Raw genomic sequence first — 14139 nt, 5'->3', positions numbered from 1 at the left:
TGTAGGTTTCAGTAGGTACTGGGAGATGAAGAAGCTTGCACAGGATAGAGTAGCATGGAGAGCTGCATCAAACCGGTCTCAGGACTGAAGACCACAACAACAACAACAACATCACAAATTTAAAGTTTTCATTTGACCCACCCTCGTGTTTAACTTCCTTTCGACGACCAGTTCATTAGAGACGGAGCAAAACCCCGGACTGGAGAAGGACGAGGAAGAAAATCGGCTGCTCCCTTTCAATGGAAATATCCAGGCATTTTGTGAACTGAGTGACACTAACGGCGTGTAACGATGTAAAAAAAATTTGCTCCTAGGTAGTGAGCTGCATATAATTATTTTGATTGGTGAGGTTGTAATGGTTCTTTATTTACGTCACCATTACGGCACTCCAACCCCAGTTCTCGATACCAGTAATATCGTACTACTTTTCTGCGAAGTAACAGACATATTTTTGTGACAATATTCACATTTGGTTTTATTAGTGTATAGGTACTCCGATGTATCGATATATTACGGTGATATGGTTCTTGTGTGTATTCATTTCTGAGAGACTGTCATAATCTTTGATTTACTTGTAACCGAATGCGCACAGAGCAGTCTGTTTCACTTTGCAGAAGTTAAATTGTTATTTCGCTTTGTAAAAGAACAGTCAAGTCTAGTGTTTGGTGTAAGCGGAAATTAAATATATGAAGATTGATACAAAACTGTTTTCTTGATGATGTGACAATTAAGAAGAAGCATATGTGAATTTACAAGAAGTTTAACAAAAATTTGGATCGTGAATACCAAGTCAAAAATTATTTCTACCATACCATTGTTCTAATCTGGGATTGTTTGATCATTAAGAATTTCCTGAAAAACGCATTTGTTAGGTCTTTAAATATTGCTAAAATACAGATCTGGACCTTCTAGCAGTCAAAGTGCAATCACCCTAGAATCAACAAGACGAGCCATAACTACTTCGACGAAATCTACGTGGGAATCCATTCAAGATAAGTGCCAAAATTAATGACTTTTTTACAGTGGCTTCATTATTTCCATTATGACGATACCATCCACAGTCAATAACTTTGTTGTTGCCCGATAAAGCTGCGTGAACAACATTATTAATCTGATTTCTAACCTACTTTGCAAGTGGTGGTATTGTTAGAAGGTCAAAGCCGTGGAAATGGAAGTTGCTACGTCCTGTAATCTGACCTACCTTTCGAGAGAGCGAAAGGGGCAACGGTTGTGTGGAAGTGGAGGTATATCTGTTAATTATGACAAAATGTTAGGAGACAAGAAATGTAGTCTCGTTGATATACTAAGGAGGGTAGATACGATACTGTTTAGGCCGAGGGGCTGCGAAGTGCAGATACGGAAATGGAGTGAAGATGAACCCATGGGAAACAGCCTTGTTAGAGTGAAAGGGCTCACGTCATCCTTGTTAAAAAACCATGAGCATATGACGCAATTTATGCAAATAAAACGGTTGGTTTTGTCTGTGAACGCTATGTAGAACACTGCTACCATAGAAAACCTTGTGACGTCAGCTGTCACAGAACACTGGTACAACAACCCTGCATCACTGCCAAAAAAGCTATATTTTGTGACGTCGGCCCAGCTGCATTACGAGCCCCTTACCTCAAGGCACCGTGCAGTAGAAAGATTCGATATGCAATTTATTACGTATCATATTGTTCCGACTTCGTTTTTAGTTCTGTCAGGCAGACAGTGTGTGCAGCTTGGTCCTCTTCTGAGTCGTCAGGCAAGCACAGCAAAATATGACGTGGACCAACAATAGATGTATATTGGAATCTATGTAGTCACGCACAGTTTCTCAAAATGTGCATCTTAAACTCGATGTTATGTGGAGCAGTAGTTGTATGAAGCATAGCAAATGTGCAAAAGAAGCTGGAAACATTTGAAAAGCTGTGCTGTGAAAGGTTGCTAATTAGTGGGCTGAGTAAGTTCATAATGAAGTAGCACCAAAATGAACAGACGTTGATGGAAGCCTCCGAGTAATCCTTATCAAAAAGGGGAAAATTTTTGTGGGTCATTTTGCGCATGACTTTCGTTTTATATTAGTTCTGAAGTTGTTGTGGTTCGAACGTTGACATTATGAGCAGCAGAGAAGAGTGGAGATAAGATCTATAGACAAAATACCTACGCAGTGCTATCAGACGAAAAGATCAACCTGATACAAACTGTGGGAAGTTTGTTTTACAGCCTTCGTACCTGGATAAAGAGCTTTTCCTATTTGAGACATCTGTGAACGTTGCTGCATAAGACGATTTAAGAATAAACTAAATTCCTTCAGCTACGACAATGTCTAAAGAAATCGTCTTAACGGCACTAAACCGTCGTTTGTGAATCGTTTACCGGCCGTACTCTGCCTCATTTCGCTGGTTGGAAGGCAAAAAGCTAACTGACAAATTTCACAGAACGAAGAGGGGGACGAAATGTCTCCCACTGCAAGGTCATGTTGTTTTATTTAAACGATTACAAAATCAGGTGAAACGAACGTGAGGTTGTCAGTATAAGCACATTACTGTTGTCAGTATGATGTTGCACTGCCCAGGGCCTGTACTGATAAAGGGCCCGTTTAGGTCAGGCATATTGTATACAGAAGTGGAAGAGAGAGAACCACAAAACTCTACAATCCGTATGCATTGCATACACACAGAAATTACTGTTACAGTGTAGTTATGGAGCTCAATGAGTGAATTGTGTATTTTCCGGTGAGAAAGAACACTGGCAAACATTCTTCGCTACATTAGATTACTTAAACTGGTGTCACTCTGAGATGGAATTTATGGTCAGCGACAAAGTGTAAGGTCAGTGAGTCGAATGCGGATTTTGCAACTGTGAAATACTTTCCTACATTATAGAAGCGAAACTAATATTGCGAAAATTTTGAACTTGGATAGCTTAGAATGAAAATCTTTCTGTTTATTGCAAATGAAAACAATTGATTTTCTGAAACATTCTCTGTCATACACAACTTGAAACAGGCCACGTCGACCAAATCATATGGAAGAACTGACAGCGACGTGTTTCGGAAGGCAGTAAGGTCCCTTGGCTTTTGGTTTAGCAGTATTCGACAGCCATTTCTAGGCGCAAGTAAATGAAGAAAGGCAGCGCGTTTTTGTTATCAAGTAACGTCTTCATCAATTAGTTTTAATGTAATCTACTAGTAATTACTGATGTTTGATATTTACATGAAAAGGATTCCGTAGACAGGTAAAGAACCTGTTCTTGTTCTTGACCAAAAGGCATTAAATGATCTTCAAGTACATGTATTCCAGCAGCGGTACGAAGAAAATGATAGTAATAATGACGGTAATAATCGAATTATCCGGTAACTTCAAACTTCACAGTGGATTTTGTCGAACTAAGAAATTTGCTGAATTAGTGAAAATTTCAAAATTGCTTCACATCGAGGCTATGATGCCTAGAAGAGTCATTACATCCAGATGGCATGAGAATAGCATAATCTCCGCGTCAGAAGCTTGTTTCTACTTAACCATTTAATAGACTCGCATTTTTTCCACCGTGTCTAATTTTGAAAGCTAAGCACTTCTTCCGTTACAGCACAATCCTGGGGCTGGGAAATGTGGCCACAATGGTCTGGTGGAACGGACTATCACAGGTGCAATGCGTGGATTCAGGCGTTTACTTTTAAGAGGCACAAACAGATTTACGTTACCTCTGGTAACCTCAAGAGAAAGACGTTATAATCCAGAATCCGCCTTAAACATCACGTTCCTTCATTACCAACTAGGCAGAGCCGGTTTACGTTGGAAAATGACATAGGCGGAGGTCATGGTAAACAGAAATACTATAGCCAGTAAACTTACTTACATTAGAAAATTTTATTTTATTTAATGAACCGATAGCCATTTAAAGGAACAGGGCTCTTATTTTACTTGTGCTTGATTGAACTAGAGACGTTGAAAAATTTGGTGCTGGACTGTGATTCGACGTCTTATCTCCTCTTTCGAGGATCTGAATCTCTCGGAACAATATAGTTTAATAATTTCGTTCCTTTTCCCAAGACTGCAGTCGGCTCTAGGTCTCCTCCAAAGTTAAGTATTTTTGATCCAGTTAAAAAAATATTCATAATTTCATTTCAAGCCCTATCACGTGCACATCGGCCTGATAGTGAAAATTAACGTGCATTTTTAATGTCTGTTCATGTGTTGCCAACAATCGCAATAGGTATCGTTATTTCTGGCCAAACACGCACACATCTTACTGTTGGTGAGTAAGCAATTGATACTTAAGCTATATCCGTGGATGGTAAAGGAGGACAGTGCGTGTGCGGTTCGATTGTCGCTCAGGCACAAAAATTGACTTCCTTATTTTAGATTCAAACACCTAGCGGCTGGTAAGAAAAACCGTTACGTAACATTTGATTTTACATAGTTAACAATCCGATTAAGTGTTGGGTTCGTATCTACGTCACAGAACTTCAGATCATGCGCTTCGTCTTTAAATGCATGCTCACTTTGTTACTTCTGAATAGAGTTATATTAGACATCTTTTGTGGTTAGTTAACAGGGACGATAAGGTCTTGATAGGAGTCCCGGTTTATTAAAAAAAAACTGCCGTCTTTTATTTTCAAGTTTAGATTTGGTTACTGATATTGCCGAAAAGTTCGGTAATTCATGAGTCTTCACGGCTAGTCATCGATATGATATGATATGATTAGATTAGATTAGATTAGATTAGATTAATACTTGTTCCATAGATCATGAATACGACATTTCGTAATGATGTGGAACGTATCATTTTAAAGAAAGATTTCTTTACATACCATGATTCAATTTCTTTACAACAATTTTTTTACCTTCTCTCTCATTCTTTTTTATTTATCTCTCTCTCTCTCTCTCTCTCTCTCTCTCTCTCTCTCTCTCTCTCTCTCTCTCTCTCTCTCTCACACACACACACACACACACACACACACACACACACACACACACACACACACACATTCTTTTTTTTTTATATTTGTTTGTTGTGCTCGACTATCGGCGAGGCACGAAAACGTCCGTGAATGACTTTCTTAGTTTTGAGTACACTTACGAAAGGAATATAAAAACAACTATGAGAGTTACTGATTTATGATACTTAGTTGGCAGTCAGTTCTGAGTATTATTAGTAACTACGCTCCAGTCCCTAAACCTAGTCACAGAAATGCGTATTCCAGGTCGTAGCAGCCGCGTCTTTGAGACGCCAGCTATGGTCACTTCCCAGCCCGCTGTAGGATCACATCAGTTCGTCTTCTTCCTGCTGGTACTGTAACTGAGATTTGGCAACAAGGCAAGGTATGTTTGGCAATTCTGTGATCGATGAGCTACTTTCTGGTGCGCACGGAATTAAGCCTCAAAGTTCACTTGACTTTATTTGCCATTTCCATTGAATAATCTGAGTTATAATCGCCTGAGATGTAACAAAAGATTGTAATTTATGGTTTTCATCCAAGGAAAGTCGTTGCACGTGGAAATCGTAACTAATATCGTCCTTTAAATAGCGTTTTACGAGTTCTAGCAACAATTCGCCTCGTAAGAGGAAGCCCAGACACATACCTCTGTGCGAGCTCTGTGGTAACGTGGTGACCTGTGAAAAAGCGTCTGTTGTGGTTCGAAGTTCCAGTCAAGCTGACTGTAGCGTTTTTATCCCTTCTGTGAAAGAGCTACAAGCAGTCAGATGAAACATCGACCAGGAAATCAGAAGAAAATACTTTAGGCTCATAGTGCAATGGTGAAAAACTAACAATGCTACACAACAGGTAACGCCTCGTTCCGCTGCTGACAAACCAATTTTGGGTTTCTGGGAATACATAACTTTAGTTATGAAATGCTACATTTGCATACCTCTTGAGTATACCAATTAAACACAGACCTAATCGAAATCTAAGTGAGTAGTATTTTACTAATTCGTGCCAATAGAGGCACGCTTGTGTACAGATACTCAGTTTTATTAAAACAGACTTTCATCGTAAGGTTATCGTGGGTAGTTTCATATCATTTCTTGTAATATAGTGCTCAATTTTCGTAAGGTTTCTTTTAGTGTTGTTAAAACAATAAAAACCACGAGAGAGAAATTAATCATCAACGATATATGCGAATTTACTGATGTTATCTATAACAGTCTGACAATGCATATGCAGTTTATTGATTACAAGCATGTAGAAAACTTGTTCTGAGTTAAAGCTGTCAAACAAGGTTTGAAGAAGAGTAAAACGCCACTACCAACCGACAGCTAATGTAGAAAATACTTTTCTGACGTATTTTGGCATGATGCGCTCTCCCCATACATAATACAAAAGTTTCGAGATGCATCTGCTGCCTGGCCGTCTATTAAACCTGAAAAGAACAAACTGCCACAGAAGTTAGCCCTTTTTCCACATGCGACTATTTTGGGTTGAGAGGTGGATGGAATTATGTTCAAAGTTCCATTAGATTGATAACTTTAGCAGACAGCAGAATAGCGTTTTAAAAAATGTATCAGTAAATGTACTCGATCCCGCGACGTTTTGTCTATGGTGTGCATCGCTTACTGTTATGCTACTAGATGACACGTAGCTACAGCCGCTCCAGAAGTCAACAACAATTCCTCCAGAACTTCCACATTCCAGAGTGCTGTGAGATAATGCATATGGCCAGATCTAGACTTCTGAGAAACAAACAGTTACAGCTTTTCTTTTGCACTGCACGACGTTTTCAACGAACAGATAGCCCAATAGAGTAGCTCAAGTAGGAGGGAACACTTCCTATTAAAATTTCTGCATCCTACACTGTTGGCAGTTCTTTGGAGGTGGCATTACGTGATTTTATTTCGGTGATCACAAAATAGAGACCCATGTTTACACTGGGTAGCCGAGGCAGCTAGTTCATGGCGATTCAGTCAACCAAGTAAATGAATGTACTGAACACGCTGCAAACCACTACAGGGAGCCTGTGTGTCATCATTCTCATCCAGTGTGGCGCAACGGCGTTACAATAGAAAAATGAGCCACTGCAAAGACGATTTGGTGGTCTGTTGGGTTGCTGATAGATTCATACACGTGTGGTCTAGGTTTGATTCCAACTTCTGACAATGACTTTTGATAGGGAGAGAAAGATTCTATTCTCTTCTGGATACGCCAAGTAAAGAAGGTATAATGACATTGTGGTCTGAAATTCACATTAAAAATGATATGTTGAACCACAATAAAGTCAGGAGTGTCGACATGTAGAAACTCTATCACCAGTAATCTCTCTTATACCAGTTATTTATTTCTAGTGACGAAACAAACGCTATGTAGGGTCACAGGACACTTACAACATCTTTTATTTGAGCTTCTGTATGTCGATAAAATTGGTTCTGAACTTCTGAGATTAACACAGAATTTTATCCCTTCGTGATAATACAGCTCGACTACAATTTGTTGTTTGTTCAAAACTCCAGATTCCTCAACATCGCCACATATTGCGCGTGAATGGGTTCGAATCCTGGCCTGGCACTAAGGTTTTCATTATGTATTATCAAACTCTAGCACGAGAACACCTTTCTGCTGGTGGGTAATAATTTTGATTTTTAATGTATATTCATTCGTTGCAACACTAACGATATCTGACGTTTTTGTGCCGGTCGCTGTGGCTGAGCGGTTCTAGGTGCTTCAGTCTGGAACCACGCGACCGATACGGTCGCAGCTTCAAATCCTGCCTCGGACATGGATGTGTGTGATGTCCTTAGGCTAGTTAGGTTTAAGTAGTTCTATGTTCTAGGTGACTGATGACCTCAGATCTTAAGTCCCATAGTGCTCAGAGCCATTTGAACCATTTTTGACGATTTTGACTCCCAGTGAGACACAGAACTTTTTTGCGAGATCACTGTAAGTTCAAGCATGTTATTCTTAGCTGCTGATGGAGAAAAATTCGGTAGCTGACATCTTTTTATGTGTAGTCAACAACCGATATGTGTGGGGTTCGATTCCTAGTCAGCACTGAACTCTTCGTCATATTATTTCTAGTTCAAACATGCTCACATGTCGCTGCTGCTGTAAGAAACACATATTTAACGTTCGCTTTATCTTGAATAAAACAGCGATAGGTGATGGGTTGGAGTCCTGGAAAGGAAAAAATTAATATTTCGTCTCATCATTTCAGTTAAAACATCTAGCCACTGCCGAGAAAATCCGATATGTCCCAATTGATTGTGCTTCGATATCAATCCGATTATGTTCTGGGTTCGAATGCCTGTCCAACACAAAGCTTTACCTCAAGGCTTTTCAAGTAAGTTACTTGTGAAGAAGCAGTATTTAACATCTCTCGTAGTTCGTTAACAGGGACAATAGATGCTGGGTAGGCATTCACGTCCGTTAAAAATGTTTACGTTATGTAATTTAAAGCTTATATTTGCGAACTGATACTGTCTAAAATCGAGATATGCCTAGTCAGGAATGACTGTTAGTTTCCGTCAGTCACGAAATCTTTGCTTACTCTGCATGACCTAGGTTTGAATCCATATGCAGAACGAGACGGTTCGTCGTGTCATTTGAAGTTCATACATATTCTCAACTAGCTGTTCGAGAATAACTTAAATTCTTAATATCATTTTGTGTGAAATAATAAGTGCGGTATGTTACTTTGAAGAGGAAATCATGAATACGACGAACTTACTACGTGCATTACCTATCTGACGTAATAATGAGAGTGGTAACATTTCAGGGATGTCATTTATTGTAATAAATGTGAGCTTACAAGCCTTAAGGACAGTATTATTGTGTTAAGGTGTTCCCTGATATTTCTAGTATCGTGGTATTAGTTTACATCTTGAGTTATTGGAATACAGAGCAGTGTTTTCTAGTGGTGACTTGTTGGAACCATTTTCAATAGTCAAACGACTGTACCAAGGAAGGATTAGATGACCTGCTAGACTGCTGCGATATCCGGTTTGCAAGCGAATCAGGCGAAATGCAATTTTGTTCGTTCGGATACTTTTGAGCACGACTGTATGTCCGGAGCACAGTACTATATGACAGTGAAATATAGACTATGGGAAAACCGGAACACAAGAGAGTCGAAGCATTTGAGACGTGGTGCTACAGAAGAATGTTGAAAATTAGATGCACAAATAAAATAAGGATTGAGGAGGTCCTTTGCAGAATTGGCGAATAAAGACATAGGGAAAACATTGACAAGAAGAAGGGATAGGATGATAGGACATAACCTCCATGGTACTAGAAAGAGCTGCAGAGGCTAAAAATTGTAGAGGAACACAGAGACTGAGATAAATTCAACAAATAACTGAGGACTTAGGGTGCAAGTGCTAGTCTGACATGAAGAGGTTAGCGCAGGAAGAGTGCAATATGAAGGGGAGTGTTAGCAGCAGCTCACCGTGCGGCTGGAGCGCAGCTCTGCTGGAGAGTTGTGTAGCAGTCGCTCCCGCTGGACCATCCTGAGGAGCGTGAAGTTGGCGCCGGCGCCGCTGCCGCGTAGGCGCGACAGGTCCAGAGTCAGGGCGTCCTGCAACGGTACACGAGGCGTCACATCTGAAATTCGACATGCTCATGATCTGCACTACTGGCCATTAAAATTGCTACACCAAGAAGAAATGCAGATGATAAACTGAGATTCATTGGACAGATATATTATACTAGAACGGACATGTGATTATATTTTCACGCAATTTGGGTGCATAGATCCTGAGAAATCGGTACCCAGAAGAACCACCTCTGGCCGCAGTAACGGCCTTGATACGCCTGGGTATTGAGTCAAACAGAGCTTGGATGGTGTGTACAAGTACAGCTGTCCATGCAGCTTCAACACGATACCACAGTCCATCAAGAGTAGTGACTGGCGTATTCTGACGAGCCAGTTGCTCGGCCACCATTGACCAGACGTTCTCAGTTGGTGACATCTGGAGAATGTGCTGGCCAGGGCAGCAGTCGAACATTTTCTGTATCCGGAAAGGCCCGTACAGGACCTACAACATGCGGTCGTGCATTATCCTGATGAAATGTAGGGTTTCGCAGGAATCGAATGAATGGTAGAGCCACGGGTCGTAACACATCTGAAATGTAACGTCCACTGTTCAAAGTGCCGTCAATGCGAACAAGAGGTGACCGAGAGGTGTAACCAATGGCACCCCATACTATCACGCCGGGTGATGGGCCAGTATGGCGATGACGAATATAAGCTTCCAATGTGCGTTCACCGCGTTGTCGCCAAACACGGATGCGACCATCATGATGCTGTAAACAGAACCTCGATTCATCCGAAAAAATGACTTCCTGCCATTCGTGCACCCAGGTTCGTCGTTGAGTACACCATCGCAGGCGCTCCTGTCTGTGATGCAGCGTCAAGGGTCTCCGAGCTGATAGTCCATGCTGCTGCAAACGTCGTCGAACTGTTCGTGCAGATGGTTGTTGTCTTGCAAACGTCCCCATCTGTTCGGGATCGAGACGTGGCTGCACGATCAGTTACAGCCATGTAGATAAGATGCCTGCCATCTCGACTGCTAGTGATACGAGGCCGTTGGGATCCAGCACGGCGTTCCGTATTACCCTCCTGAACCCACCACTTCCATATTCTACCAACAGTCATTGGATCTCGACCAAGGCGAGCGGCAATGTCGCGATGCGATAAACAGCAATCGCGATAGGCTACAATCCGACCTTTATGAAAGTCGGAAACGTGATGGTACGCATTTCTCCTCCTTACACGAGGCATCGCAACAACGTTTCACCAGGCAATGCCGGTCAACTGCTGTTTGTGTATGAGAAATCGGTTGGAAACTTTCCTCATGTCAGTACGTTGTAGGTCTCGCCACCGGCGCCAACCTTGTGTAAATGTTCTGAAAAGCCAATCATTTGCATACCACAGCATCTTCTTTCTGTCGGTTAAATTTCGCGTCTGTAGCACGTCATCTTCGTGGTATCGCAATTTTAATGGCCAGTAGTGGATATACGATTTAGGAGAAAATCTTTGCAGCCCCCTTAGATTGTTTGCAGATGATGCTCTCGTTTAGCGTGCTGTAAACGCGTCAGACGATCAAAACGAATTGCAAAATAATGTAGACAAGATATCTGTATGGTATACAAAGGGCACTGTACTCTAAAAAATGAAGTGTGAATTCATCCACATGAGTACTAAAACGATCGGCTAAATTTCAGTTACATGATAAATCACACAAATCTGAAGGCTATAAACTCAGCAAAATACTTGGAGACTACAATTGCGAATAACTTAAATTGGACCGATCACATAGATAATGTTGTGGGGAAAGCAAACCAAAGACTGCGATTTATTGTTGAAACTCTTAGAAAATGTAAAAGGTCTACTAAAGAAACTTCTTACACTACTGCCGGCCGTTGTGGCCTAGCGGTTCTAGGCGCAACAGTCTGGAACCGCGCGACTGCTACGGTCGCAGGTTCGAATCCTGCCTCAGGCAGGTTAATTAGGTTTAGTTCTAGGGGGCTGATGACCTCAGAAGTTAAGTCCCATAGTGCTCAGAGCCATTTGAACCATTTTTTGTTAAATCCCAAAGTGCTCAGAGCCATTCCAACCATTACACTACACTTGTCCGCCGTCTTTTGGAGTACTGCTGTGTATTGTAGGATCTGCATCAGGTATGACTGATACCGATAAAGTTCAAAGAAAGGCAGCACGTACTGTATTATCGCGAAATAAGGGAGATAGTGCCACGGATATAATACGCGAATCAGAATGACAGACATTACACTAAAGGTGTTTCTGGCTGCGGCAGGACCTCATGATATTTCAATCACCAGCTTCATCCTCAGAGTGTGAAACATTTCGTTAGCGACAATCTGCATTGGGATCGTCGTAGTAAAGTAAGAGAAATCAAAGCTCACACGCGAACATTTAAGAGTTCGTTTTTCCCGCGCGCTGCTCGAGAGTGGAACGGTAGAGAAACAACTTGAAGGTGGTTCGATGAATCCTCTGCCAGACACTTAATTGTGATTTGCAGAGTAATTATGTAGTTGTAGATAACTGTCTCACGACGCGCCCTAGCATTTCCACAGATCCTCGTATAAAGTATGAGTCATAAAACAGTCCCTGTATGGATAGTGGTCGAGTTTATGGGAAACAAACTAACCGGAGAAAATCAGGACGACACTCGTCGCCTTGAAGCGCTATAGATGATGTAATAGTAGTACCAGGTAATCACGTGACTTTCCACCGCTGACGAGAGTCATGAGAGCGGAGCGGTGTAAATGTGGAACCAGCAGACGGGTCGACTTGACGACGTGGCAAAATGACTGTCGTATTTCGAACGAGTCCGTCACCACACTGTGAATGTAGTAGCCCGATTTTTTGGTGCACCACGCGGGCTGTCTACAAAGAATGGTGTGCTACTTGCAGCCATGTTACACAGCCTAAGAATTGTGGTGATAAGAAGGTCTTAACCAACAGTGCGGCCTTTATTGTTAAGCCTTTTCGTCCGCATTGAAAACACTCACCTTTGGCGAAACCTTCAAAACAATATCCTCTGCCCTGATGCGATATATAATGTTTCTCAGCTGAGAATTACTGGATAAAAATATCTGTACTACACGCGCGAATGGGGCGCAGAATGAGCCAAATTTATCAGGTCTGTCTTTAGCTACAAATGAAGAAAAGTCCTTGCTGAAACATTGTGTTCGATATTGTGGTGCAACGTCAGCACGCCTCAACGTGGTGCACTCTGGGTAACGCTAAGATCCGGACAACACTGTTTGCCAGACAATCTGTACGGAAGGGATAAGCCGGACCAAATGCTAGGGCCTCCATACAAGTCTGGTAGATAACGGTATCGACATCTCTGTATCCAGGAAACCCTTATTGACAGTAAAGACCACTTAACCAATAGAGTGGAAATACCAGAATATGACCTTTTACTGTGCGGCTGATCCCGGCGGAGGTTTGAGTCCTCCATCGGGCATTGGCGTGTGTGTTTGTGCTTAGGATAATTTAGGTTAAGTAGTGTGTAAGCTTAAGGACTGATGACCTTAGCAGATAAGTCCCATAATGTTTCACACACATTTGAACATTTTTTTGAACATGACTTGTTACAAACCACTTGTCACCGTACCTATGGAATCGCCACAAATGGTCGCTCCTCCGTGTAACGTACTTACAGGGTTAAGACATCGTTCACCAACAACACTTACGAAGTCAAAATGATAGAAATAATTACCAATACTATATATGTAAACTCCTCGCCACCGAACGGACACCTGAAGTCCTGCCTTTACTGTCCCACCCAGCAGGCTATGTGGGGGACTTCAGGAGTCATCAGACGCACGATAGCAGCAGTGAACCACTAGCAAGCTGGGTCGATGATAACAATCTGTTTCTGCTATTTTGTGCAAAAGACAAGGGATCTTTTAAATCAGCAGCTTAGAACCTAGAATACAACCCTGATTCGTGCTTCGTAAAAAAAGACGGTCAGTTCACACTTGCTGCAAGGGACCTGCAGAGTACTTAAAGACCTTCCACACAGTCAACATCGACCACCCATAATCGAAAGCGCGTTCCTCTGATCAGATCCTGTCCTCGTCCATGATGTAATTTTAAGAAGGCGGGCTGGAACAAGTTGCCCAACCACCTTGAAAAGTGTCGAGGCTGGATTTCACCCACTATCGAAAGTTGCCAAAGGTTCACAAGAGTAGTGACTGAAGTAGCAAAGACGACCAGCCCTAGAGGATTCCACAAGGAATATCTATCAGGATGGAATGCTCAATGTGTAAAACTATACAAGGAGTTCCTCTAAGGAGAGATAGCGGATCACCTCCTACTCACACTTGACATGGCTAGACGTGAGAAATGGACAGAAACAGTCGTGAACGTGGACTTCAAATGTTCTAGCAGAAAAGGCCAGGCACTTTTAAAGAATTAGCATACAAGCATACAAGAGGGGAAGTGGTCTCTCACCCGGACAGGACTGCGAAGCACGTTGTGAATATTTCAAGAATAGCACAGGACAAAGCTCGCACCACCCACATCAAACAATAATTTATGAATCTGAAACATCTAAGCCCGACCACACCGTATTTTCCCAATCATTAATTGTCGAGTAAATAACAATGTCACTCAAAGAAGTTAAAGCGGAAAAGGCACCAGGGCCTGATGGAATTCATCCTGAATTCTTCCTGAACGGTGGTAA

At 41.8% G+C, this 14139-nt stretch overlaps 1 protein-coding gene across 1 annotated transcript in view; it reads right to left on the bottom strand.

The window, feature by feature from the left end:
* The window catches only part of LOC124594290 (glutamate receptor ionotropic, kainate 2-like), a 285982-nt gene that overhangs the window by 130581 nt on the left and 141262 nt on the right, over positions 1-14139 (bottom strand). Inside the window, exon 7 of the mRNA XM_047132653.1 lies at positions 9366-9494. Within this exon, the coding sequence (XP_046988609.1) occupies positions 9366-9494 (129 nt within the window). The remainder of the gene's footprint in view (positions 1-9365; positions 9495-14139) is intronic.

This window comes from Schistocerca americana, chromosome 2 (assembly GCF_021461395.2).
Source record: "Schistocerca americana isolate TAMUIC-IGC-003095 chromosome 2, iqSchAmer2.1, whole genome shotgun sequence".
Lineage (NCBI taxonomy): Eukaryota > Metazoa > Arthropoda > Insecta > Orthoptera > Acrididae > Schistocerca > Schistocerca americana.
Note: the sequence above shows the minus strand (reverse complement) of the source record. Positions and strands in the feature narration are given on the sequence as shown.